The sequence below is a fragment of the Equus asinus genome, chromosome 10 (assembly GCF_041296235.1).
Source record: "Equus asinus isolate D_3611 breed Donkey chromosome 10, EquAss-T2T_v2, whole genome shotgun sequence".
Taxonomy (NCBI): Eukaryota; Metazoa; Chordata; class Mammalia; order Perissodactyla; family Equidae; genus Equus; species Equus asinus.
The window spans coordinates 83,012,840-83,036,488 of NC_091799.1; the positions used below are offsets into that span (position 1 = coordinate 83,012,840).

The 23,649-nt window shown below is 35.6% G+C and overlaps 1 protein-coding gene across 4 annotated transcripts in view; it reads left to right on the forward strand.

Annotated features, from left to right (window-relative positions):
- ZFR (zinc finger RNA binding protein) overlaps positions 1-23,649 on the forward strand; it is a 67,017-nt gene that overhangs the window by 13,478 nt on the left and 29,890 nt on the right. For 2 of the 4 annotated variants that reach the window (XR_011506518.1, XM_044779454.2), the window contains exons 3-11: positions 2,912-2,935; positions 4,426-4,708; positions 6,137-6,281; positions 8,734-8,952; positions 14,855-15,102; positions 18,228-18,419; positions 18,956-19,247; positions 21,154-21,347; positions 23,503-23,622. Coding sequence is in view for 2 of the 4 variants with exons in the window: in XM_044779454.2 (XP_044635389.2) it covers positions 2,912-2,935; positions 4,426-4,708; positions 6,137-6,281; positions 8,734-8,952; positions 14,855-15,102; positions 18,228-18,419; positions 18,956-19,247; positions 21,154-21,347; positions 23,503-23,622 (1,717 nt within the window). In the remaining 2 variants the exon portion in view is untranslated. The remainder of the gene's footprint in view (positions 1-2,911; positions 2,936-4,425; positions 4,709-6,136; positions 6,282-8,733; positions 8,953-14,854; positions 15,103-18,227; positions 18,420-18,955; positions 19,248-21,153; positions 21,348-23,502; positions 23,623-23,649) is intronic. The other 2 variants (XR_011506519.1, XM_044779455.2) reach the window with 1 other exon arrangement.

A 23,649-nucleotide genomic window follows, 5' to 3' on the forward strand; every position in this document is an offset into this window, starting at 1 on the left:
GGATCTTGGATGCAGACCTGCACACCACTCATCAAGCCCTGCTGCGGCCGTGTCCCACATACAAAATAGAGGGAGATTGGCACAGATGTTAGCTCATGGCCAATCTTCCTCACCAAAAAATTAAATTAATTAATTAATTTAATTAAATAGTGTAGAAGGGCTTATAATGAAAACAACGTTCTGTTATTTTCCTTTTCCCTACCTCCCAATTTCACTTCCTAGGGACTCCCAACTTTATTTCATTCTGGTTTTATTTCTAACCTCTGAATCACTAAATAATATGCTTCATTTCTGTGTCTTATCAGCTTTACACATTATATTTTGATTTCCTACAATCATAGTTAGGATTTAGTACATATCTTTTCATGCTTCTCATTTCTACTCTCAAATTCAGTGATAGGGCTATTTCTGTTACTTCAAACAATACCTTCCATTTCTAGTTCCATCAAAGGTAGATAGTATCTTAGTACTCTCTACTTTAGGAAAAGAATATTGAAACTGCTGTACTTTGCTTTCTCTTTCCCCATCAAGTTAGCTATTATTTTACTTGTAATAACATTTACATTATGTTCTGTAATCATAGCTTATCTTTTGTAATTTAAGTTGATTCTAAAACTTTAAAACAAAAGGTATTACATTATTATGAATGTTTAAATAGTATTTATTGTGGAGCCAAGTACTGTTCTATGATTGTAATTCCTAATGTGTTCCATTTTTACGACCCTGTACCACTTAATAGAAGAATCTTCCTAGGCTCAAGTTCAAATAGATTTTCCTTTTTTACACCCTACCAGTTGCTCAGCTGTAATGTCTTTTACCAGGATTGTGCCTTGAGCAGTTTCGTATTTCCTGAAGTCTTTCATTACCTTTTTTTTTTTTTTTTCTAAATCTTGTTGGTCCCTTGATTATATCTTAAGATTTTTTCAGGCTCCCTGTCTGAGGTAAACTTCAGTCCTTGAATGTCAAAAAAAGTCTTTATTCTGCCGTAATAGTTTAACTGGGTACAGAATACTAGATTAATAATCGTTTTCCTTTGAGTTTTGAAAATATTACTCTATCGTCTTCTAGCTGCTAAAGTTAATAAGATGTCTGATTTTCATTTAGTTGTTAGTAGGCAATCTGTTATTTCTTCTCTCTGGAGACTTGGATATTTTTTTTGTCATGAGTTACTGTGAAATGTTATATGTCTCTAGGTGTGGTTCTTTCATTCTGTTTTGCACTCTGTGGGCCCTTTGACTTTGAAAATACGTACCTCCCTTCAAGAGTGGGAAATTCTGTTTCTTAATTTGTTTCATCTTCTGTTTCTTTTCTCTCTAGAATTCCTTCTCGTTGGATATTGGACCTCCTAGATTTGTCTTCTCTTCTTTTTTAGTTTTCATATCTTATCTTGTCTATATCCCTCAACTTTATTTTCTAACTAGTGTAAAGTTCTCTTTTTATGGATACAAATTAGAGCTTTTGAAAATTCTTGTCTGTTGCCTTGAGATACCCATTTCGCACGGAGTCATTCTTGTGTCTTTTGCAGTTTATAGTGGGCTTTCTTTAAGTATCTAGTGATTTTCTTTGACCATTTTGATAAGGCCTCTGGCTGGCTTCACTTTTTGGTAAGTAGGTGGGGAGCTGGCCATTAACCTCTAGGTTAAGTACAAGAATATAAAGGATATTTTTACTCTTTAATAATTCCTAAATATTTTCTTTGTCTTTTGTTCCCCCAAGAGAAATACCCTTCCAGTTTATGTCTGATTCTTCATCTATATCTTAATCTTTCCTACTCATATTGTTTTTTTGTTTGTTTCATGATTTATTATTTAGTTTGTCCTGATTTAAAACACACCGAAGCTGATTAGATTTAATTTGTTCACAGACGATGTTATTATCTAAATAGAAGCTTCCGCTCTACTGGGTACTTAGTAAATGAAAGTCTTCTCAAATTTCACAAATGTATTTTTATGGCACAAGATTTGGGTTGTTACTTTATATCCTATTTTATTTAAGAAATAATTTAAAGACAGTTAAGTATTACATGTTATGTAGGGATATAATTTAATGTCTTTTATTCTAACACTCCAAACTAGGCAAAAACCTTGATTTGAAGTGTTTTGACTTAAGACTAATTTTATTTACATTAAATTGAACTTGATTTGACCTGAGTTTTAAAAAATTAACCTATTTAGACTTAGCCACTGGATATTTAATTGAATTGGTATAGTCCCCAAAAAAGGCAGTTTTTCTAAGGTTATTTGAAATAATTATGCTGGGACAGTAGACATAAACCAGAATATAATATGGTCATCCCTTCCTGAGTCTCATGGACTTTTAAGGATCAGAGGCAGGATAGGTCAAATCGCTTGCCTAGTTGATTTGACATTCTCATTCTGTTCTCACTCTGTTTTGTGTCCTATAGGACATGTTTTGGAGACCAAAAAATGTGAACAGATATTCAGTAAAGATGAATGGGAAGAGTATAGGAATCCAAGATTATCTGAATTTTTATGTAACTGAAACTCTTTCTTATGCGGTTGTCTGGTTGTGTGAAATCTTTTCAGTAAATTTTAAATGCAAGTTTCACAGAACTGATGTACTTATATTTTAAATATAATTCTTTTTCTACGTTCTAAGAATTTTGAAGAAGTATAATATGTTATTGGCACTTTTTCTGAAGAATGCGGAATTATCCATAGAAGATGTCAATCCCAAACCAATTTGCCACTAATACAATTTAAACTTCCGTTTTCCTGTCTTATAATTGGCATATATGTAGAAAATGTTAGCTAATTTTAATATCAAAATATGGAAAACCTCATCCAAATAAAAATTATAAGAGTTTCTTTGGACTCTGTTCTAAGTTTTTGTTTTTTTTTCTTTTTCATATTGGGCTGAAATCTGCCACCCTTCCATCCATTGGTTCTAGTTCTGTTCTCTGGAGCAGCATGGAGTAAGTCTCTTCTATTAGAAGGCAGCTATCATATCTTCCCGAGTCACCTTTTCTAGGCTGAATGTTCCCGGGTCCTCCACTTTTTGTATGGAATAATACCCATACTTATAAGCTTCATATTGGTTGCCTTTGAACACATCCTAATTATCAGTGTTTTCCATAATACAGTTAAAATATGATGGCCTCAAGTTTTATTTCTATGCCGTATTTCTATGGTATAGTGCACACCAGTGAAGAATGCCCTGTACCATAACGCATGAATCAGACACTCTAGTTTACTAGTGCAGCTTCAGCTTATGTCAGGTATTTTTTTCTTAGTTATTCTTAACTGTTGGCTCATATTAAAACTTAAGGGGCAGCTAAAACCTGTCAGCTAAATTAATTTTTGGAGCTCTCCCTTTTTTAGAAGGCATTTCTGCCTTGGTAATATAGCTTTAGCAAGTCTAATTGTGATGGTATTACTCAGAGAATCTAGAACAACAAATAACACTTTCATATGCTAACATCTGTAGGCCATGCTTTGACGTGACATAGGCTCTCAATGTAAAACTTAAAAATAAACATTACTAAAGGAATTTAAATTCATTTGATTTATGGTTTTGGAAAGTGTTTTTGTCTGTTTGAGGTTTAAGTGGTTAGGATTGCAGAGTATCTGACTTTGGTCTCCTTTTGCAACATGTGCTACACTTTTAAGAAAAAATAAATGTGTATAATGAAATGCCCATAACCTGGAAAATTTATCTAAAATAATAAATATTCTGTTGTAGGTTTTGTACCCTAGAGCAGAATTTCTCAGTCTCAGCACCGTTGACATTCTTTGGATAATTCTTTTTTGTGGGTAGCCATCCTGTGCATTGTAGAATATGTAACAGCATCCCTGGCTTCTACCCACTAGATACCAGTAGCACACATCACTACCACCTCCTCTGCAGTTTCACCATCAGAAATATCTCCAGACATGGCCAAATGTCCCCTGGGGGGCAAAATCTCCTCCAGTTGGGAACCACTGTCCTAGAGCATTAGAAGTATATAAGTCGACTGGGTAATAATTTCTACTTTAAATGTTTTCCATAATTGGAATTGGAATACAATATTTTTCTTACCGTAATTTCTTTGTAGAGATTTTGTTAAACTGTAAAACATAATAAAGAACTTTACATACAACAAACACTTTTAAATTCCTAGTTTGATCAGGTTTTTCTTTTCCTCCTTATACTACTACTTATCCTAGTTTGTCATCCCTGCTTTGTGATACGATCTATGATCTGAAACATATATGCGTGACTGTCTAATGTATAGAGATTAAGGAATGAAAATTATACAACAATAACAAATATGGTATTGATTAGGAGGTTTATTAAGTTCAAATACTTGGTCTTTTGTAGTCCATGATTTAATTACTTGAAAATATGCTTTTTATTTAAGTTGGTTAAACTCCTAGATTTTAAAATTAAATTGTATTATGTTTATTTTTCTGCTCTGCAATATAGCCAGCAGCCAGCTTCGGGTGTAGCCTACTCTCATCCAACTACAGTTGCTAGCTACACTGTCCATCAGGCTCCAGTAGCTGCTCACACAGTTACTGCTGCCTATGCACCAGCAGCGGCCACAGTTGCAGTTGCCAGGCCTGCTCCAGTAGCTGTTGCAGCTGCTGCAACAGCTGCTGCTTATGGAGGCTACCCCACTGCACACACAGCTACTGACTATGGTTATACCCAGAGGCAACAAGAAGCACCACCACCACCACCCCCGGCTACTACACAAAACTACCAGGTAAGAAAACTACTAGTTTCAATAGCCTTAACATACAGGCTTCAGTGGCCTCAGTATATGACATAATGTCCAATCCAGTGCTTCTCAGACTTGTGTCTTCCAAAATATACCTCTAATGATAGAGAAAAGTGTATTCCTAGGTGATATAGGGGCATAGTCCCAGCATTGAGTTTTACGTTAATAATCCCCTTCAGTTCATTCCACTCCATTTTATGTTTGCTTTAATTTCAAAATTTTTACATTAATTACTGGTTAAATAATTTTATCCCAAGTTTTTGAGAAAAATTAAGACATAGGAAGATTATTTGTCTACTTGGTATTATTTGTCTACTTGGAACACAGCTATGTCTCCTATTTTAAGAACCACAAGCCTAAGATATAGGACAAATTACATAATGTCTTCTTGAAACTTATCAAGGGTCGAAATTCTCTTGCCTGTAAATTTTTTCCCCTCGGTTGTTCTTTCTTCTTATGTAAGAGAAATTGATCCTGCTCTTATTCATCTAGTGACTTTTTGTTCAGTCTTATGCGGACATAAAGATCTAATTCTATTTATAGCATCATGTTTATTATGGTACTAAATTACTGCTTATTTAATTAAATTTGGTCCTAATTCCTTTAACCCATTTTTTGTTTCCTTGCATTTAGGATCTGTTTTTTACACTTTGATCCTTCTGGACTTTGCCTAGTTTTCTCTGTTCTTTCTAAAGTATAGGAATTTATTTTGTTAAGAAATTGACATATGACTCAACAATATTAGTATTTGCTATTAATATTTGGCACGTTATAAACTCCAAATTCCTTTTGACATGTGATTGTTTTCATTGTGTCCAGAGACAGAATATAATAAATTCCACTGTTTTTAATAGGGTATATGAAACCCATCATTTTCTGGGCCCTACCTACTTCTTCCGCCTTTCCACCTGCTTACCTCCCCATTCCTCCTCGCTTTATGCTGTGCCAGAACTCACGCAGCTCAGCTTGATCTTCACTGCCTTGGAGATTTATATATAGTGTTCCTTCTCCCTAGAACCTCTGTTTCCCTTTCCTCTCCTCCACCTGGAAGCTCTTACTCAACATTATGTTAATCATGGTAGTAAATAGGAAGAATGAAAAGAAAGCTGGAGCAATCATAAAGCTTAGAATGCACAGATGTTCGTTACTGTGAGATCCAGCTTTAAGCATAACTGCCATGAATTTTTTTAATAAAATTAATTTTTTAAAAAAATAAGCATTTAAAAATGTTTCAGTGATTTTTCTGATTGTAAAAGTTAAACATGCTGCTTGAAGTGGTTTTGACTTTATTTGATGACGTCCAAAATGAACCCCCTTTGTACTGAATTTGACCCTTACGTCTTGATGGGGCTTTTTTTCCTGCCACGTCACTCATAGCAAGTGGAATCAATTTCTTTGATTTCCTTTCTTTAGGACTCGTACTCATATGTAAGATCCACAGCTCCTGCTGTAGCTTATGACAGTAAGCAGTACTACCAACAGCCAACAGCAACTGCTGCTGCTGTAGCTGCCGCTGCCCAGCCTCAGCCTTCTGTTGCTGAAACCTACTATCAGACAGGTGGGTTTATTGACATACACAGTTTGATGGTAAACTGTTAAAATATATTGTTCAAGGTGCTTTTTTAACGAAGATACGCTTTTGAGTCCGTGTAAACTTGTGTTATATTACCTTGAGAGGCAGATTCTCGCCATGTCCTTCTCTTCCTCTGTTGGAATGCCTTTGAGTCCCAATTAGAGAGAATGCCATGGAGGCAATTCATAATCATGCCCTTCTCTCCTGGAAGTATATTTCATTTCTGAGTTTCAGCTTACACTTCTCTTCCTACTGAAGTAAGCTCTGTGAAAGAAGTTGTGATAACTCTGGCTGCCTTCTTATCTTTGTCAGAAATGCTCAGAACATATTGCTGACTACCTTTGTAACAAGTGGAGACCTTTTGTTGGCCTGTATTTTTAATTCATCTTTCTCTCATCTGTAATGACAGTTGGTTCTGTTACCAGACACTGATATTACAGTATACATAATGGTACAAATGCAGGAAGTGTTTTGTTTGCAAAGAAGCCTACATATTTGTAGGTTTTTTAAAAGATGGACTTTTCATAGAACTTTTAATAACAAAGCTCTCTGAGTTCTGAAAAGACGGCAGCTCCTTTATTTTAATTTTTTTTCTTTTTTTTTGAGGAAGGTTAGCCCTGAGCTAACTACTGCCAGTCCTCCTCTTTTTGCTGAGGAAGTCTGGCCCTGAGCTAACATCCATGCCCATCTTCCTCTACTTTATACATGGGATGCCTACCACAGCATGGCTTTTGCCAAGCGGTGCCATGTCTGCACCCGGGATCCGAACCGGCCCTGGGCCGCCAAAGCGGAACGTGCACACTTAACCACTGCACCACCGGGCCACCCCCCTATTTTAATTATTTTTGAAGGACCATGAGAGTGTGGGTAGAGTCTTGGATTAGGAAAGAGTAGAATTGGCTTCTAGTACTGGCTTTACCACTAATGCAGGCATGTGATTTTTACCTCTTTTCATCTCTGTTCTCTTATTTGTAAATAAAGTAGTTGACTCAGATCTTTCTAGGGTACTTCCAGTTCTAAGGATGTTTTTGTTTGTTTTGTTTTGGACTTTTTTGGGTGAGGAAGATTGGCCCTCAGCTAAGACACCTGTTGTCAATCTTCCTCTTTTTGCTTGAGGAAGAGTGACCCTGAGCTAACATCTGTGCCTGTCTTCCTCTGTTTTGTGTGTGGGATGCCACTACAGCATGGCTTGATGAGTGGTATAGGTCTGTGTCCGGGATCCGAAACTATGAACCCTGGGCTGCTGAAGCAAAGTGTGCTGAACTTAACTGCTGGGCCATCAGCCCAGCTCCTAGTTTAAGTTTTTTTATGAGTCCCTTAAAAGTGGTTTAAAAATATTTTGAATTATAATCACCATGACTTGTCTTATAGTCTCTTCTCTAATGATTTGTGGGTATGGTAATCTACAGTGAACTTCCTGGTCAATTGTCATGGTTAGATTGTGCTTTAGAGTACTGAATTAATCTAAGAGTCAGAAGACCTTGATTTAGTCTAAGCTCTGGCATTGACTGTGTGACTTTTGTAAGTCATTTAGTTCTTGGACGTTAGTTTCCTTTTGTAAAATGTTGTCTTCATCTCTGTGTTGTGTGGATCAAATTTCATACTATATATAGAAAAAAATTGAATAAACTCTTAAGTGCTGTTTGTTTAAGGTACCTTTACTTCGCATAAAATGAATTTGGCCCACTGATATTTGGGCCTTTCTCAGAAATTACATTTATATACTTTGGTGATGATTAATAAGTGATTATTAATTTAATGATTGCTAATAAGTCTCATAAGATTCTTAAAGTATATATTTGTTTTGAATATGGTCACAGGCAGCGGAAAAGTTAGCAGAGACGTTAATGGTAATCATTTAAGAACAGCTGCACTCAAACTATTGACATTTGAAGAATTAAGTCAGCAGTGCCTTTTGAGTTGGAATTAGATTGAAGTTTACTATGGATAAATCATTAAAATGTGATAGATGGTTTATGCACAAGTTCCATATAATTAGATACGGAAATTTTTACTGTGACTTGACGCACATACTTTGAGACTCTCTCTCTGTTCTGTCCTCATAACTCTCGAATAGACTGACTAACCTAAATACCCCCCCCCCAAAAAAACAATGCTTTTGTGAAAACTTTGTTTATTAATACCTGTTTTAAGTAGTACTGGTATTTCAGTTAGTTGTAAATTTTGACAAAATGCCATTTTGGAAACATGTAGAAAGCATCTGGGAAGGAATAGTAAATTAATTTATATAGATGTTACATTTTATTCAATTGGTAATAATTTTACCCCTTTTGCCAAGAAGACATTGCTAGCATCAAATTCACAGTTAATGGTGTTTATACCTGTTTTTTCCTAGTTTTCTGGGATATTAGTACAGTAACTATGTTGTAGAAGGGGTTCACCCTCCTAATTTTCTGATGTCTCTTTCCCAATTTAGCCCCCAAAGCAGGTTATAGCCAAGGTGCAACTCAGTATACACAAGCCCAGCAAACTCGACAAGTGACAGCCATAAAACCAGCCACACCAAGTCCAGCTACCACTACTTTCTCCATTTATCCTGTATCTTCCACCGTACAGCCAGTAGCAGCTGCAGCTACTGTGGTGCCATCCTATACCCAGAGTGCTACTTATAGTACCACGGCAGTTACTTATTCTGGTAAGACTGATAAACTGTGTTTAAGTGAGTAAACAAATTAGAAAGCGACTTACTAGAAACTGTGTTGATTTTTCTGTGGAATGATCTTACTCCCAATAACAAGAATTGAATTAATTGATAGGTGTTAATATAAATACATGTGCATAATGTGACAATGGACCATACTCTAAGTTGTGTGCTTTTTTTTGTTAAGCCAGGAGATTTTAGCAGAACGTAAAAATGATCTTTGGGCATTTGAAAGCTAATCATGAGTCTTGGGCCTAGTGCTGCCATTAGAGAAAATAACATCTAGTATTCTACAGGATCATTTCCTTTCTGACTTTTCCATATGAATTTGAAAACTCAAGGTTAACATTCAGGGAATACCACTGACAAATTATTTATGTTGTTTATTTCAGCCCTTGAGGAACTATTTCTTCATATTTATTATCAGGAATAAGTAATCTTGAAAATATTAGGTAGCCTTTGTAAACATTCATAGGATGATGATTATATAACACACGTCTCTTGAAAGGACAGAGTAGCTTTATTTTCCTTAAATAATCGTATATTTTCCCTGGAGAAGTATAATCACTAAAACCTTCTTAATATTTCCACTGCTCTTGCTAACTTCCAGCTGAGGTGCTTTGTAGTATTCAGCGATTAAAATCACGTGTTGCTTTTTTGTAGACACTTAGCCTTGTACTCATGCATGGTTTGTTGTTGTATTACATTTTATTTATTAATACCCTATCTTGTTCCATGGAGGATTTAAGGTGGCAAAGGCAATTTCTGTTCTTACCTCTTGATAACTTTGTCATATGTTGGATGTTAGAAGCCTAGCTATTGAATTAAAATATTTTATTTCTCAAATTTTTTTATCGCTTACCCTATGTGCCACATGTTATGCTGGGTGCCAGGGATACAACGGTGAATTAGGCAGGCATGGAGTATTTGGGGACAACAGTTCACTGTGACTGGAGTACAGGATATATAGGGTAAATATCAGGAAATGAGGCTGGAAATGTCAGTGGGAAAAGCCTTGTAGGCTCTAGTATGGTGTCTGTCTTTATCTTGTGGGCAGAAAGGGTGCCAAAGAAGAGATCTTAAGAAAAGGAGCAGATTTGTAAGTTAACTGTGGTAACCTCATGGAAATGAATTGGGGTAGGGAGATGGTATTGTTCTTAGAGCTATATTTAGGATTGTCCAAGTACAACTTTTCTGCCTCTGTGTATCTCATTAACCAGTTATAACTGTAAATGGAATTATTTCAGTGAAATCTGATTGGATACATTTTTTTAAATGTCCACATGAGCTTCAACAAAGGAGTATGATAATATCCTTCCCTGTTCTTTATTTCTCCCTTACATATGCTCCTTCTCCCTCCTTTTCTGTCTCTGTCTCACTACATTTGTCCCTCTTTCTCAGTTGCTTAAATATACCTTACACAGAATGGAGATCATTATTTTTATTTACTGCTTTATTACATAAGTAATGCATCATTATTTTAAAACTAGAAACTATAGCTTGAAAAAGGACAAAAAATTTAAATCACTGCACATCTACCCCTAGACACTAACTGCCATTAACATTTTAGTGCATGTGTTTTTATACTTTTCTTGCATGGGAATAGACATGTATAAACATGGTTTGTTTATGAAAATGAATTTATCTTATATACACTATTGTGTTAACTGCTTCTCATTGTGAATGTCCTTCATGTGACTAAGTATAGAGATACATCATTCCTTCAATTAATGCTTTTCCCTGACTTCTTATTTTAGAAAAGCTTAATTCTGCAGTAAAGTTGAAAACAGAGTACACCAAATGCCCATGTACCATTTACTTAGATTCTGCGATTATTAATATTTCGTCACATTTCTTTTATCTCTCCTCCAAAAAAACATTTTCAAATGGTTCAGCAGTATATTTATAAGTTGCAGGTGACATGGTTACTTTGCCCAGAATTCTTCAGCCTGTATTTCCTAAGAATAAGGCATTCTTTTACATACCCACAATGCAGATATCATATAAAGGAATTGAACATGGATATTATCTAATTTGTCTAGTTGTCCACACAATGTCTTTTATGGCCGGGCTTTCTATGTGTTTGTACTTTGTTTTAAATTCAGAGTTCAATCAAGAATCATGGATTGTATTTGGTTGTCATGTCTTAGTTTCAGTTTCCTTTAATGTAAAATAATCCCCTATTTTTGTCTTGTCTCTCATGACCTTGATAGTTCAGGCGAGTTGTCTTGTAGAATATCCCACAATCTGTATTTGTCTGATTTCTTTATGCTTAGATTCTGGCAGCTGTTTGGTCAATAAAACTCCTAAGTGAACTTTACATTTCATAACATCAGGAGCATGTAATAAATAATGTCAATTTATTCCTTATTGATGATGCCCAGTATAATCACTGGTTAAAGTGGTGACTACTAGATCTCTCCATTGTAAAGACACTTTTTTCCCTTTGTAATTAACCAAGTAATCTGTTGGACCTGTTACCTAACTACCTTTCACTCTATGGTATTAGATCCTTTGAAAATCTCTTACTGAATCAAGTTCTACCATGCTGTTTGCAACATCCTTGTACATTGATTCTTGGCATTCTTCTCTAAAGAAGAGTCCCTTCCTCCCTTCTTTTTTACTATTACTGTGAACTCATTCTTTTTTATTGAACGTAGTATAATCCACTGCTCTCATTTTTCTGTTTGAGGCACACATTGTCCCAAATTTGGGACTGTTCAGATTGTCCCAAATTGGCCAGTGGGATCCTTTTCAAACCAGCTCCTCAGTCTTCTGGATTTGGCATCATTAGTCTTTGAGCACTTCTTTCCCTTCTGGCACAGTAAGATGTTGCAGATACACTTCGAGCTTTTCCCTAGAAAAGCTTTTTTTTCTAGCTTTTGCCCTCAACTCCTCATCCACTATTTCACAAAGAAGCCATGATTTCTTATATGGCAGTGATATTTACATTTAGAGATAGATAGTTTTTATTGGCTGCATAATATTTTATTGTATGGATGTACTATATTTAAACGTTTCTATTTTGGGACATTAGTTTCATATTAGGGAACAACTAGAATCAACAGTGGATAAAGTAAACCTTCTATGTAAAGATTTGTGTATTTGTCAATTTTTTCCCTAGGATAAATTCCTAGGTTTGGAACTGTTACCTTAAAAGGTATGCACTTTTTAAAGAATATCTGACACGCAGTGTGAAATTACTGTCCAGAGAGATCATTATTAGGGCTTCTGAGTTCTAGGTCTTCAATTTTATGTTAGCTACAACTTAGGTTGTCAGCTATTATTTTTATCTCATTAAAATGAGTTCTAGAATTTTGGTACCCACTAAATGGTGACTTGTAGCATGATAGATTTACTACTGAAACGGTGTGTTTTTGTTTCTAATATTCTATGTTTGAAAATTATATTTCAGCTGTTTATAATTATGTAACTTACTAGTTGATAAGCATTTCTTTTTTTTTTTTTAAGATTGGCACCTGAGCTAACAAGTGTTGCCAATCTTTTTTTTTTTTTTTTTTTGCCTCCTGCTTTATCGCCCCAAATCTCCCCAGTACATAGTTGTACATCTTAGTTGCAGGTCCTTCTAGTTGTGGCATGTGGGATGCCGCCTCAACGTGGCCTGACGACCGGTGCCATGTCCGTGCCCAGGATTCGAACCAACGAAACACTGGGCCGCCTGCAGCAGAGCGCGTGAACTTAACCACTCAGCCACGGGGCCAGCCCCCGGCCCCAGCATTTCTAATAAAAGCACTTTTTAAAAGTTTTAGTGTTCAAGAATTGAGCTTTTACTTAATTTGGAGACACAGCCTTATATTTGTTTTCCCACAATGCTATTACAAGAAATGTACATTTATTTGCTAGTAGTCATAGGAAATTTAAAGGCACTTCTTTAACAGTGCTCCAGAATCTTCAGCCCACATTTCAGTGCATGCTTTGATATTTAAAAACTAAGTAGTGAGCTATAACTAAACTTGCCTTTTATTACCTTTAGACTACATGTGTGCAAATGAAGATTATTTTGATATTAAGCTTAACCTGGTGATTTTGTGCTTTAAGTAACTCAGTGTTTAAAGGACCTCACAATCTCTTAGCCTCATCTGTAAAATGAGGATAGTAATGCTTGCCTGCTAGATCTGTAGCATTGTAGGATGCTGTTAGCCTTATTTTGCTTTTTTTCCCGATACTTAATTTATAAAATTATATTTAATTGGCATTTTCTGTACACAACTACTAGTCATTTGGAAAATATATATCATGATTTCATATAAAAATCATGGTTCTAACCAGTAATAATCTAAAAATTGGACAATTTTATGGTGTTGTAAGAGCAAAATGTAAACTGTACATGTTTCTGCCCATAAATTTGAAAGCAATTGGCTGTAAGCTTGATTATGTTCTTTTATCGCATTCTTAAGTACTGTAGCATGTTGGTAGGACTGACCAGTACAGAGTTTATTGATCTCTTTTAAGAGATCAAAACTCTTTTTAGAGTTTTTCTTTTAACTGATTATGCAGTTGTTTTCTAATTGTTTTTAATCTGATAATATACTTATTATTCATATGTTTACCTATTTGTTTCTACTTTGATTTATAGATCTTTTGTTCTCTTACCACACTTTCTGTCTTTATATCGTCATAACAAGCATTTATATAGTTTCATAACCTGACATAAAAGTCTAGGAGGACTTTGCATGAAAGTTACCTGACTCCTCTCTCCTGGAAATGTCTGGTTTCAGATTCCTGTGACTCTGATTTTGCATGCATCTTAACTCTCACCTTTCCAATTGATGTTTTCTTCCGTGTGTGTGTAGATATATTGGGGTCATAAGTCTTTACTTTTTAGTATAGCAGTCTGCGTTCAAGAGACCAAAAAGTTCAGTTTTCCTTACAATTTTGCTTTAGTTCTTCTCTGCCATCCTGGCAACTAGGAATCTGTCTCTTGAGCCTCACGTGACTCTGCTCACTCATTTCCACTTCAGGGAAAAAAAGAAGTCTTAGTGGAATATGATAATTAGGGCATCCATCAAATTTCCAGAGGTCTTATTAGAGTTTTCAGGTTTTGATTTTATAAATAAAATCAGTGACTGTCAAATTTAAAACTTTCATAGATTTTTAAATGGAAATAGATAAACAATGGAATGGATAGAGTCCATACATTTAACCAGAGACTATTCTGCTTTTTCATCTTTTGGAAGATGAAAACCAACGTATTTCATCCTTAATCCCCAAATCTTTTATCTGGTGTCCTATAAATTCATCTGAACTTCAACTCCATATCACAGACTTCTGCTAAGTTTTGTTCACCTTGCCTCTCCAAACCAGCTTCTGTCAGCTCCTTGATTTTATCAGTGGCACAACCCATCAGTCAATCACTATGGCTCATAATCTTGGTGTTGTCTTTGTGTGTTTTTCCTTGTCTTTCATATCTTTTACCTTCTTAGCCGCCAAGCATATCAAACCTTACTTTCATAAATTTCTTTTTTTCATATCTAATATCTTAGTTCAGACTTCCTCAAATCCAACACTTCCCAAATTGTATTCAGAGGAATTCTGTTTGCGGAAACATTAAGAGGTTCTGTAACCGCCTAAGTTTATCAAACACTCTGTCACATCCCTCCACCCGAACTGCAAACCTCTTAAAGTCAAAGACCAAATTTTACGCTTTCTTTATCCCTTCATAACACTCGTCTGTGTTGAGTAAATACTTGTTGATTGACTTATGTAAAAGGAAGATGAATAATAATTTTTTCTGTTTTGTGAGATATACATTATTTGTAAATATGCACGTGTAAACTACCTTTATTAGCAGAATTGATTGAATTTAAATTCATAACATTTAACTTGGCCTTTTATAATAATGTAACATAATCTTTGTTTCATTTTCATTTGTAAGGTACATCTTATTCAGGTTATGAAGCAGCAGTGTATTCAGCTGCATCCTCCTACTACCAACAGCAGCAGCAGCAACAGAAACAGGCAGCAGCAGCAGCAGCTGCTGCTGCTGCAACAGCTGCCTGGACAGGGACCACCTTTACTAAAAAAGCACCATTCCAAAATAAACAACTGAAACCAAAACAGCCTCCCAAACCACCCCAGATTCACTATTGTGATGTTTGTAAGATCAGCTGTGCTGGACCACAGGTACTTATGTTGTGTGTTTTACCATGAGTCTTCAATAGTTATTTTTGATGGTTAAGTATGGTTGATAATATAACTCTTTTGCCTACAAGGAAAGTTTACATTTTATTTCCTGTTAGCTTTTAACTAACACATATTTTGCTAAACCATCATTTTTTTAAAGGTATTTGTATTGAGATGTAAGAACTCTCTTAAGAAGAAAACTGTAAAAATGATTATGAATGTAGATGAAAAATGGGCAAGTTGAGTTTTTTTTCCAGGAAGGATACTTTGCTCTTTAAATAAAACTTAAGTTTGGCTTAAAAGTTTTATATTCAAATTAATTGGGATTTGGGGGCAAGATTGAATTTTTATTTCTTTTTTTAGATCCAACAGGTTGCTTCGTAAAGCCTTTATATAAAATTCTTCAACTTAAAACAATTGGTTATTGATTTCCTTAGCTCTTCTTCGAGGTCCATTTTGAGTGTATAAATAGAACTTTACAGCCCAAAAAGGATGACCATAGAGATAATTCAGTTTTACACACTTACATTAAAGATAGGAAGATTTTGTCAAATGTATTATTTTTTACAGCATATAAATATCACAAGAAAATTTTCTTTCTGGAATATTAAAAATCCTTAAAATAAGTTCTTTTAATAATTCATAGTTTTCAGGATAACATTTCTAATGAGATTGCCTTTGTATATGCTTTGTAGAATGTTGCTTATTTCTGTGTAATCTCCTCCATGAGGGAATAGGAACTTTGGGAACAAGAAAGGTGTAAGGAAGTGTCTTTTTCAAAAATACCAACTAATGAAGCATTCAAAATCTTTGTTTTTTTTTTTTAAGCTTAATATGTCTCTTTTTGGTAAGGAAGATTGGCTCTGAGCTAACGTCTGTGGCCAATCTTCCTCTTTTTTTTTTTTTTTTCTCTCCCCAAAGCCCGAGTACCATAGTTGTATATCCTAGTTGTAGGTCATGCTACTTCTTCTCTGTGGGATGCCACCACAGCATATAGCTTGATGAGCAATGTATAGGTCAGCTCCCAGGATCCAAACCTGCGAACCCCAGGCCGCCAAAGCCGAGCATGCAAACTTAACCACTTGGCCACCAGACTGGCCCCCCACATGTAGAATCTTCATTCCTTTTTTTGGTTTTGGTTTTTTCCTGCTTGCTACACCTTAAAATAGGTGATTTAGGCATTAGTCTGTTTATAAAATCTAATGAATTCAACTCACTTCCCAACTTTATTGATACTTTAATAGTGTCTAGTTTTTATATAAAAATTTGATAAGCAGTTTGACAAATAAAAAGCATATTATTTGAAAAGATCAGGTTTTGACTCTCTGGTACTGGTAGTTTCTTCCACTTTTATCTGTCTCCTCCCTGCTGCACCTGTATACATTCTTTAATTTACTAGATTAGTTCTGTCTACTTTTTAATACTGAATTTTTGGGATATTTTCAATTACCAGCATTCTCTGAGTTACACCAAATTAGGGAATATTTTAATTTATGTGGCTAGTTATATAAAATCTTCTTTCTCACTATTTTGAGTGTAATAGGAAATGGTTTCATTGTGATTAGATGGTTGGGGGAGAAGGGGGGCAGATGGGAATGTTGCATCGACCCGGGCTTAAACAGGAAATGGAACAAGGATATTTGGTCTTAGTGTTTGAGGAGTGTATCCTACTCTATGATGACTCTTTAGAGGGGATAATGCTATGAGTGGCAAATGCAGACCTAGGAGGTTTCTTGAACATGTGGTACACACATAAAAGGATAGAACATGGTTCTAGGGTGATAGGTTAACAGCAGCATTTAGAATGAGTGTTTATAAGGCTGACCATTGATTTGGGGTGTCTGGATGGTTACATAAGAACAGGACAGCAGTACTTTTGCAAGTCAGAGGTAGTCCTTTTAGGGATTAATGAGCCTTAGAGAAAAATACCGTTGAGATTGTTAATTGGTGTCTAGGTGTGAGCATAAGGAGGGGAGAGTAAGTTGGTTCAGATTTGAGGGGCCCCAGTCCTAGCTCTGCCACTAATATGTGGCTTTGGGCAAGTTGGAGACCTTAACTTCTTTGGACTTTTGTTTCCTCACCTCTATAATAAGAACTTGTCCTAAATAATTAAGGCTCAAACTGCTTCATAGAATTACCTCAGACCACCGCAGATGAGAGGAGAATCAAATGGCCAGATCTGCCTCTTTTGTTTCAAAAACAGAGCAACTTTCCTTACTTGTGCATAAAATTTCATTTGGAGACAGGATTTCTCTTGTTTAAAAATTAGAAAATTGTTGTTTTAGGTGACCCTGAGGTCTTGTTCTAAGTCATTTCCCAGCTCTGAAATTCCATGATGAACATACCATTTTATGCTAATCATATGTCTGTTTTAAAAACAATTTAAAAAATAAAATATGAAAGAGGAACTATTTGGTCTCACTCAAACATGAAGAAACTACCCAACAGTCCTTATTAACCTCTCATTTTAATAAATCTGCCTTCTTCAGTCATCTGCATTCAAGACAATTTTTAATATATAATTTCACTATTTTGTTGTCTAATATTAAAATATTGTTTTTCCTTGTAAATACATACAGTTTTGGCTTTTAAATATTTTAAATTGGTTTTTGTTCATGGTGGCATGAATTCTGTGTGAAAATGCATACTGATTTAGGAAAGTCAGTTTTACGAATAAAATATCTGGTTATAAAGAGTCTTTTTACCATACAGTAACTTTTTTCTTCTTCTCATGATGTATGTACATTTTTCCCTCCTCATCCTAATCCTATAATTAAATAATTTCTTTGTGGAATGACTCACTGTCTCTTGTTCTTTATCCAACATTATACATAAACAGTAAAAGGTGCAAATTCTTGAAACTGAAAGTGGTTGCCTTATATTGATATTACGGCTATGTGTGAAAGTGCTTTGTAAATCAGTGTTAGATAAATGTATCTTGGTAAACAAGGTACACAGAATCACAGATATATCGCATATGTAGAGAATTCCACATACTCTTGTTCAATTATTTTTAAAATTCAGTACTCATTTTTAAATGATTATTAGAGATTGCAGTTGAATAATTTCAAATGATTTAGATAGAAAATTAATGAAGCAAAATTTATCCTTTTCATTTGAAACAGACTTACAAAGAACATTTAGAAGGACAGAAACATAAAAAAAAAGAAGCCGCATTGAAAGCCTCACAAAATACCAGCAGCAGCAGCAACTCTGCTCGTGGGACTCAAAATCAGCTTCGTTGTGAGCTCTGCGATGTGTCTTGTACAGGAGCAGATGCATATGCTGCCCACATTCGTGGTGCTAAGCATCAGAAAGTAGGTGTTTTTTCCCCACACACCCTTATGTCTTACTCTTTCTTTTACTTTTTCAGTGGGGGGTTGAAGTAAAGGTGGCTTCAAAATTTGAAAACTTTGAGTGAATTTATTATAAGCCTTGCTTATATGCTAAAATACATAAAGGTGACATCAAATAGTTATTGCTTAAAGAGGGAAAGACTAGAAAACTTTCTTCTTTAAATTGAGCTAGATCATTTATATCACCAATTGGAAATTTGTCGTATGGTGATTTTCCTCCTTTTGTCACGTTTAAGTCTAGATTGGTAAGCATGTGGCCGAGTCATTTCATCTTTCTCTGCCTTAGTTTCCTCACCTGGTGATAGATGGAATATATATCCCTATCTGCTTTGCAGAGATGATTCTGAAAGTAATGAGTTTTACATATAAATTTTTTAACAAAAAATGCAACAAAGAAAAATATAGTTCGTATTTTCATTTTATAGTGTTTTTTAGACAAACTTTTAAAAATCTACATTCTGAGTTTCCTGACCAATAAATATGCTTTTATTTTGTAGGTGGTTAAATTACACACAAAACTTGGTAAACCCATTCCTTCAACAGAACCAAACGTTGTTAGTCAAGCTACTTCTTCAACAGCTGTGTCTGCTTCAAAACCAACTGCCTCTCCTTCGAGCATTGCAGCAAGCAATTGTACAATGAATACTTCATCAATTGCAACTTCTTCTGTGAAAGGTCTTACAACTACAGGAAACTCATCTCTTAATAGTACATCAAACACTAAAGTATCAGCAGTGCCTACAAATATGGCTGCCAAGAAGACATCCACACCCAAAATAAATTTTGTTGGCAAGTACTGAAGAGTCTCTGTTTCTCCTAACTCTGTCAAAGTGATATTTCTCCTCTGTTCCAGGACTAACTAACCCTTCTGTTTATGCTCTTGTCACCATCTCCTCCCTTCTTCTCTGTGACCTTGTTAAATGCCATATCTGAATTTTTTTCTGAATTTTTAGTGAGTCCTCTAAAGGTATTTTTCTCTCCTCCCTTCAGCCATACAAGTATACCTGTGTCTTTCATAGTCTTAAAAAGAAAAGAAAACAGACATTTTCCCATTCCTATAATCCTCTGAAGCTTCTAACCTAACTTTTACTTTCTCTTCTTCTATGTTTCCTGTGTCTTCAGTCTGTCATGATGTTTCTACTGTACCCTTTTCTGAAACTGCTCTCAGGAGTCACCAAAGACCTAAATGCCAAATCCAGTGGCCAGTTTTCAGTTTCATTCTGTTGATCTCTCTAACATTTGATACAGTTGACTGCTGTACCTTAAAGCTTAAGATATGTCTCCGTCTCTCTAAGGTCCACTCATCACTTTCTCTGGTATCTTTATTGATTCTCCTGCCTTCATGTTCATTAAATGGTGGTGTTTCTAAGATTCTGATTCTGGCTCTCATCTCACTCTCCTCACCCAGTATTCATGACTGGTCTCATCCATTCCAATGTGTGCAGTAACTTTAAAAATCTTTTGGGCAAACTCAAAACCTCCACCTAAGTTCTAGAGCCATATTTTAGGTATTCCCTGGTAGATATCAGAACGGCTCTACAGAAGCCTACCAGTGTCCTTCTAACCCATTCTCTATCTCATCACAAAAGTACCATGAAATAACCTCATAAAATTGCTGCTTTTTCGCATGGGAAACTTCACTGGCACGTCTAATTATTTATTGCCTCCTCTAGTTTTTATCTAGTCCTTTTGTTTCTATCACTACAGTATTTCTACAAAAAATGTCTTCTTCATAGCCACCGTCTTATTTTTAGGCCTTCAGAGTCTCGTCCTCAGAGCTTTGTCTGTTATTGCATCCAGTCTCTCCAAAACTTGTAAAAGTCATTTTGTTAATATATGCATCAAATTGTGTTAGTCTCCTGCTTAAAAATTTTCAGTGACCTTCCTCTTGCTTATGAAAAAACTATATTCCTTAATTATGTCATCCAAGGCCTTCACCGTCTGACCCTTGCCTTATGTGTCATCACCTCTACAATTCATACTGAATGACTGAGTCTTCCTTGGATTTACTCTTTTTAACTCCCGTGTTGTTGCGTTTTTTTGTACATGCTATTCTTTCTGTTTAGACATCATTCTCTTCTTTCTGCCTGGGCAGTTCATACTTGTTACTCTTCTTTGGAAGCCCAGCTCAAATGTCACACCCTTGCTGAAGCCTTTCCCACCTGGATCAGGTTAAAAGTTAGTGGCTCCTTTCCTTTACATTCCCACAACACTCTATTCATACTTAATTATAGCACTTAGCACATTGTATTATAATTACTGTATCTTTCCTTAAATTGTTGTCACCTCAAAGGCAGCTACATTATCTTATTCTTACTATATTACAGACCTTAGTAGGACAGTACCCATTTCCTTGGCAATGAACTAGGGATACAAACATGAATTAGGCTTAGACCCTGCCTTTTCAGGTACTTGCTGTTCATTTTTAGGTACTTGACATTATAAGAGCCATGGTGGAGAGAGAGGATCATTGGGTGGTGGGGAAGGGAAAAAAAATCCAGATATGTGTTTCATTAATAGTATGAAAAAGCCAAGTGGTTTATGTGCTTCTTCAAAATTATGATCTATTGTATGTCAAGCAGAAGTTTGACTATTGGTAGAAAAGATAACTTTATCTGAAGTTTTTGTTGTATCAAGTTAAACATTTGTACAAAAAGGAAACTAGAATTACAGTAATTCTTTTATGCTCTTCTAGGTGGTAATAAGCTGCAATCAACAGGAAATAAAACAGAAGACTTAAAAGGAACTGAATGTGTTAAAAGCACTCCTGTCACTTCTGTACAGATTCCAGAAGTAAAGCCAGACACAGTGTCAGAACCAGTCACACCTGCATCTCTTGCTGCTTTGCAGAGTGATGTGCAGCCAGTGGGCCATGATTACGTGGAGGAGGTATTGATCTGAGACTAGATAAAAGGAAGAAGTGTGTCACTTTGTTGCAGGCTTGCTTTATATGTAAAATTAGATTTCAGGCATACCTTGTTTTATTGCCCTTCGCAGATATTGTCTTTTTTTATAAGACCCTCTACCAGCAGAAACATTATGTCTTGCTGAAGGCCCAGGTGATGGTTAGCATTTTTTAGCAATAAAGTATTTTCTTAATTAAGGTATACATTGTAATTTTAGACATAACACTCTTGCACGCTTAATAGACTATAGAATAGTGTAAACCTAACTTTTATATGCATTGGGAAACCAAAAAATCGGTGTGACTCACTTCATTGCAACATTCGCTCCATTGCAGTGGTCTGAAACTAAACCTATGATATCTCCAAGGTATGCCAAATGATATTCAATTTTTTTTTTTTTTTAGAAAGATTAGTCCTGAGCTAACTACTGCCAGTCCTCCTCTTTTTTGCTGAGGAAGCCTGGTCCTAAGCTAACATCCCTGCCCATCTTCTTCTGCTTTATATGTGGGACGCCTGCCACAGCATGGCTTTTGCCAAGCGGTGCCATGTCTGCACCAGGGATCGGAACTGGCAAACCCCGGGCCGCCGAGAAGTGGAACGTGTGAACTTAACCGCTGTGGCACCGGGCCGGCCCCTCAATTGTATTTTAGATTTAGGTTACTTACGAAGGAAAACCAAAGGAATCTTTGTTAAAGGTTTTTAAAAAGCATGCCTTTCAAGCTTGCCTAAGTGACATCACAATTTTTTTTGTAAATTTTCTCTTTCCCTGCTAACACCATCATGATGATGTAAAGTAACTTTCCGTTTATTTGGTAGTCATTCTTGACATGTAGCCTTCAACTATCTGGAACATAAAAAGCAAAAAAAAATTATGAGCAGCATATTTGCTGTTAGCAAAAAGGCTAGCATAGAGTGGTGTAGCACTGCTCTGCTTTCACTGTACTGTAGGACATAATCTAAGTTCTCTGAGCGTTAGTGTTCACATCTATAAAATTTGGATATTTCCCAGTGAAGCTGTTAAGATTAGATGAAATAAAGTACTTGGCACAGTGTATAGCATGTAGATTTTTGGTAAATATTTGTTCCTTCATCCTTTTCCCCATCAAGAAAAATTACATATTGTGTTGAGTTCTTTGTTTACAAGGTGGAAAACTGGGTTACGTAGCTTATAAGTAATTCACATATAATTTTAATTTAAAATCACAGCTTTTAAAAGAGTGAGACTTGGTTATCTTAAAAAACGTACACACCTAGAACACCTTAATCTCCAGTGATACTGGTTAATTTAGTACTCCTGAACTTTAGAGAATTGCATTCATAGCCCGTCTTTAAAGCTTGCACAAACAATTTAAACTTAATATCTATTATAGACTTCTTAAAAACATTCTAGTCTGCTTGTCTTCCTGACTGGTCGTACAGTTCAAAAAAATTGACATTGGTTTTCCATAAACTTACGTGTATAAAATCTTGAGCTTTATAGAAATTTGTATACCAAAGTAATGTCTTTAATCATCTTTATCTCCATCTCTGAAAGTAACTGGCCAGTAGCAGGTATTCAGTAACTGTTAGAGAATTTAAGATCTCTCATTGCTTTTAAATCTAAATGTTCACATATAGACTGGAGTGTTAAAGTTAATTATAAAAGCAATTACATGCTAACACATCTTGCATGCTACACTACAGTTAAAAATTCTAACATTTAGGGGCCAGCTTGGTGGGGTAGTGGTTAAGTTTGCATATTCCGCTTCGGCGGCCTGGGGTTTGCAGGTTTGAATCCTGGGCACAGACCTAGCCATTGCTCATCAAGCCGTGCTGTGCGACATTTCACATAATCTAGGGGAAGATTGGCACGGATGTTAGCTCAGAGATAATCTTCCTCAAGGAAAAAGAGAAAGATTGGCAACAGGTGTTAGCTCAGGGCCAGTCTTCCTCACACACACAAAAAAAATTCTAACATTTAATTTGTTTCTATAGACTATCCTTTTAAAAAAATTACAGACATTGCCTCATTTTTTTTTCTCACTTGAAACTGTAATTGTTGTACTACATTTCTTTATCAGAGAATCTGACGGTTTATGAATGAAATCTTCAACAGTAGCATTGCTGTTATGATTCATCAATTTTTTTCCCATATCAAGGTACGAAATGATGAAGGAAAAGTAATTCGATTCCATTGTAAATTATGTGAGTGCAGCTTTAATGATCCCAATGCTAAGGAGATGCACTTAAAAGGGCGAAGACATAGACTTCAATATAAAGTGAGTAAAATTTTAACTTTCTTCTTC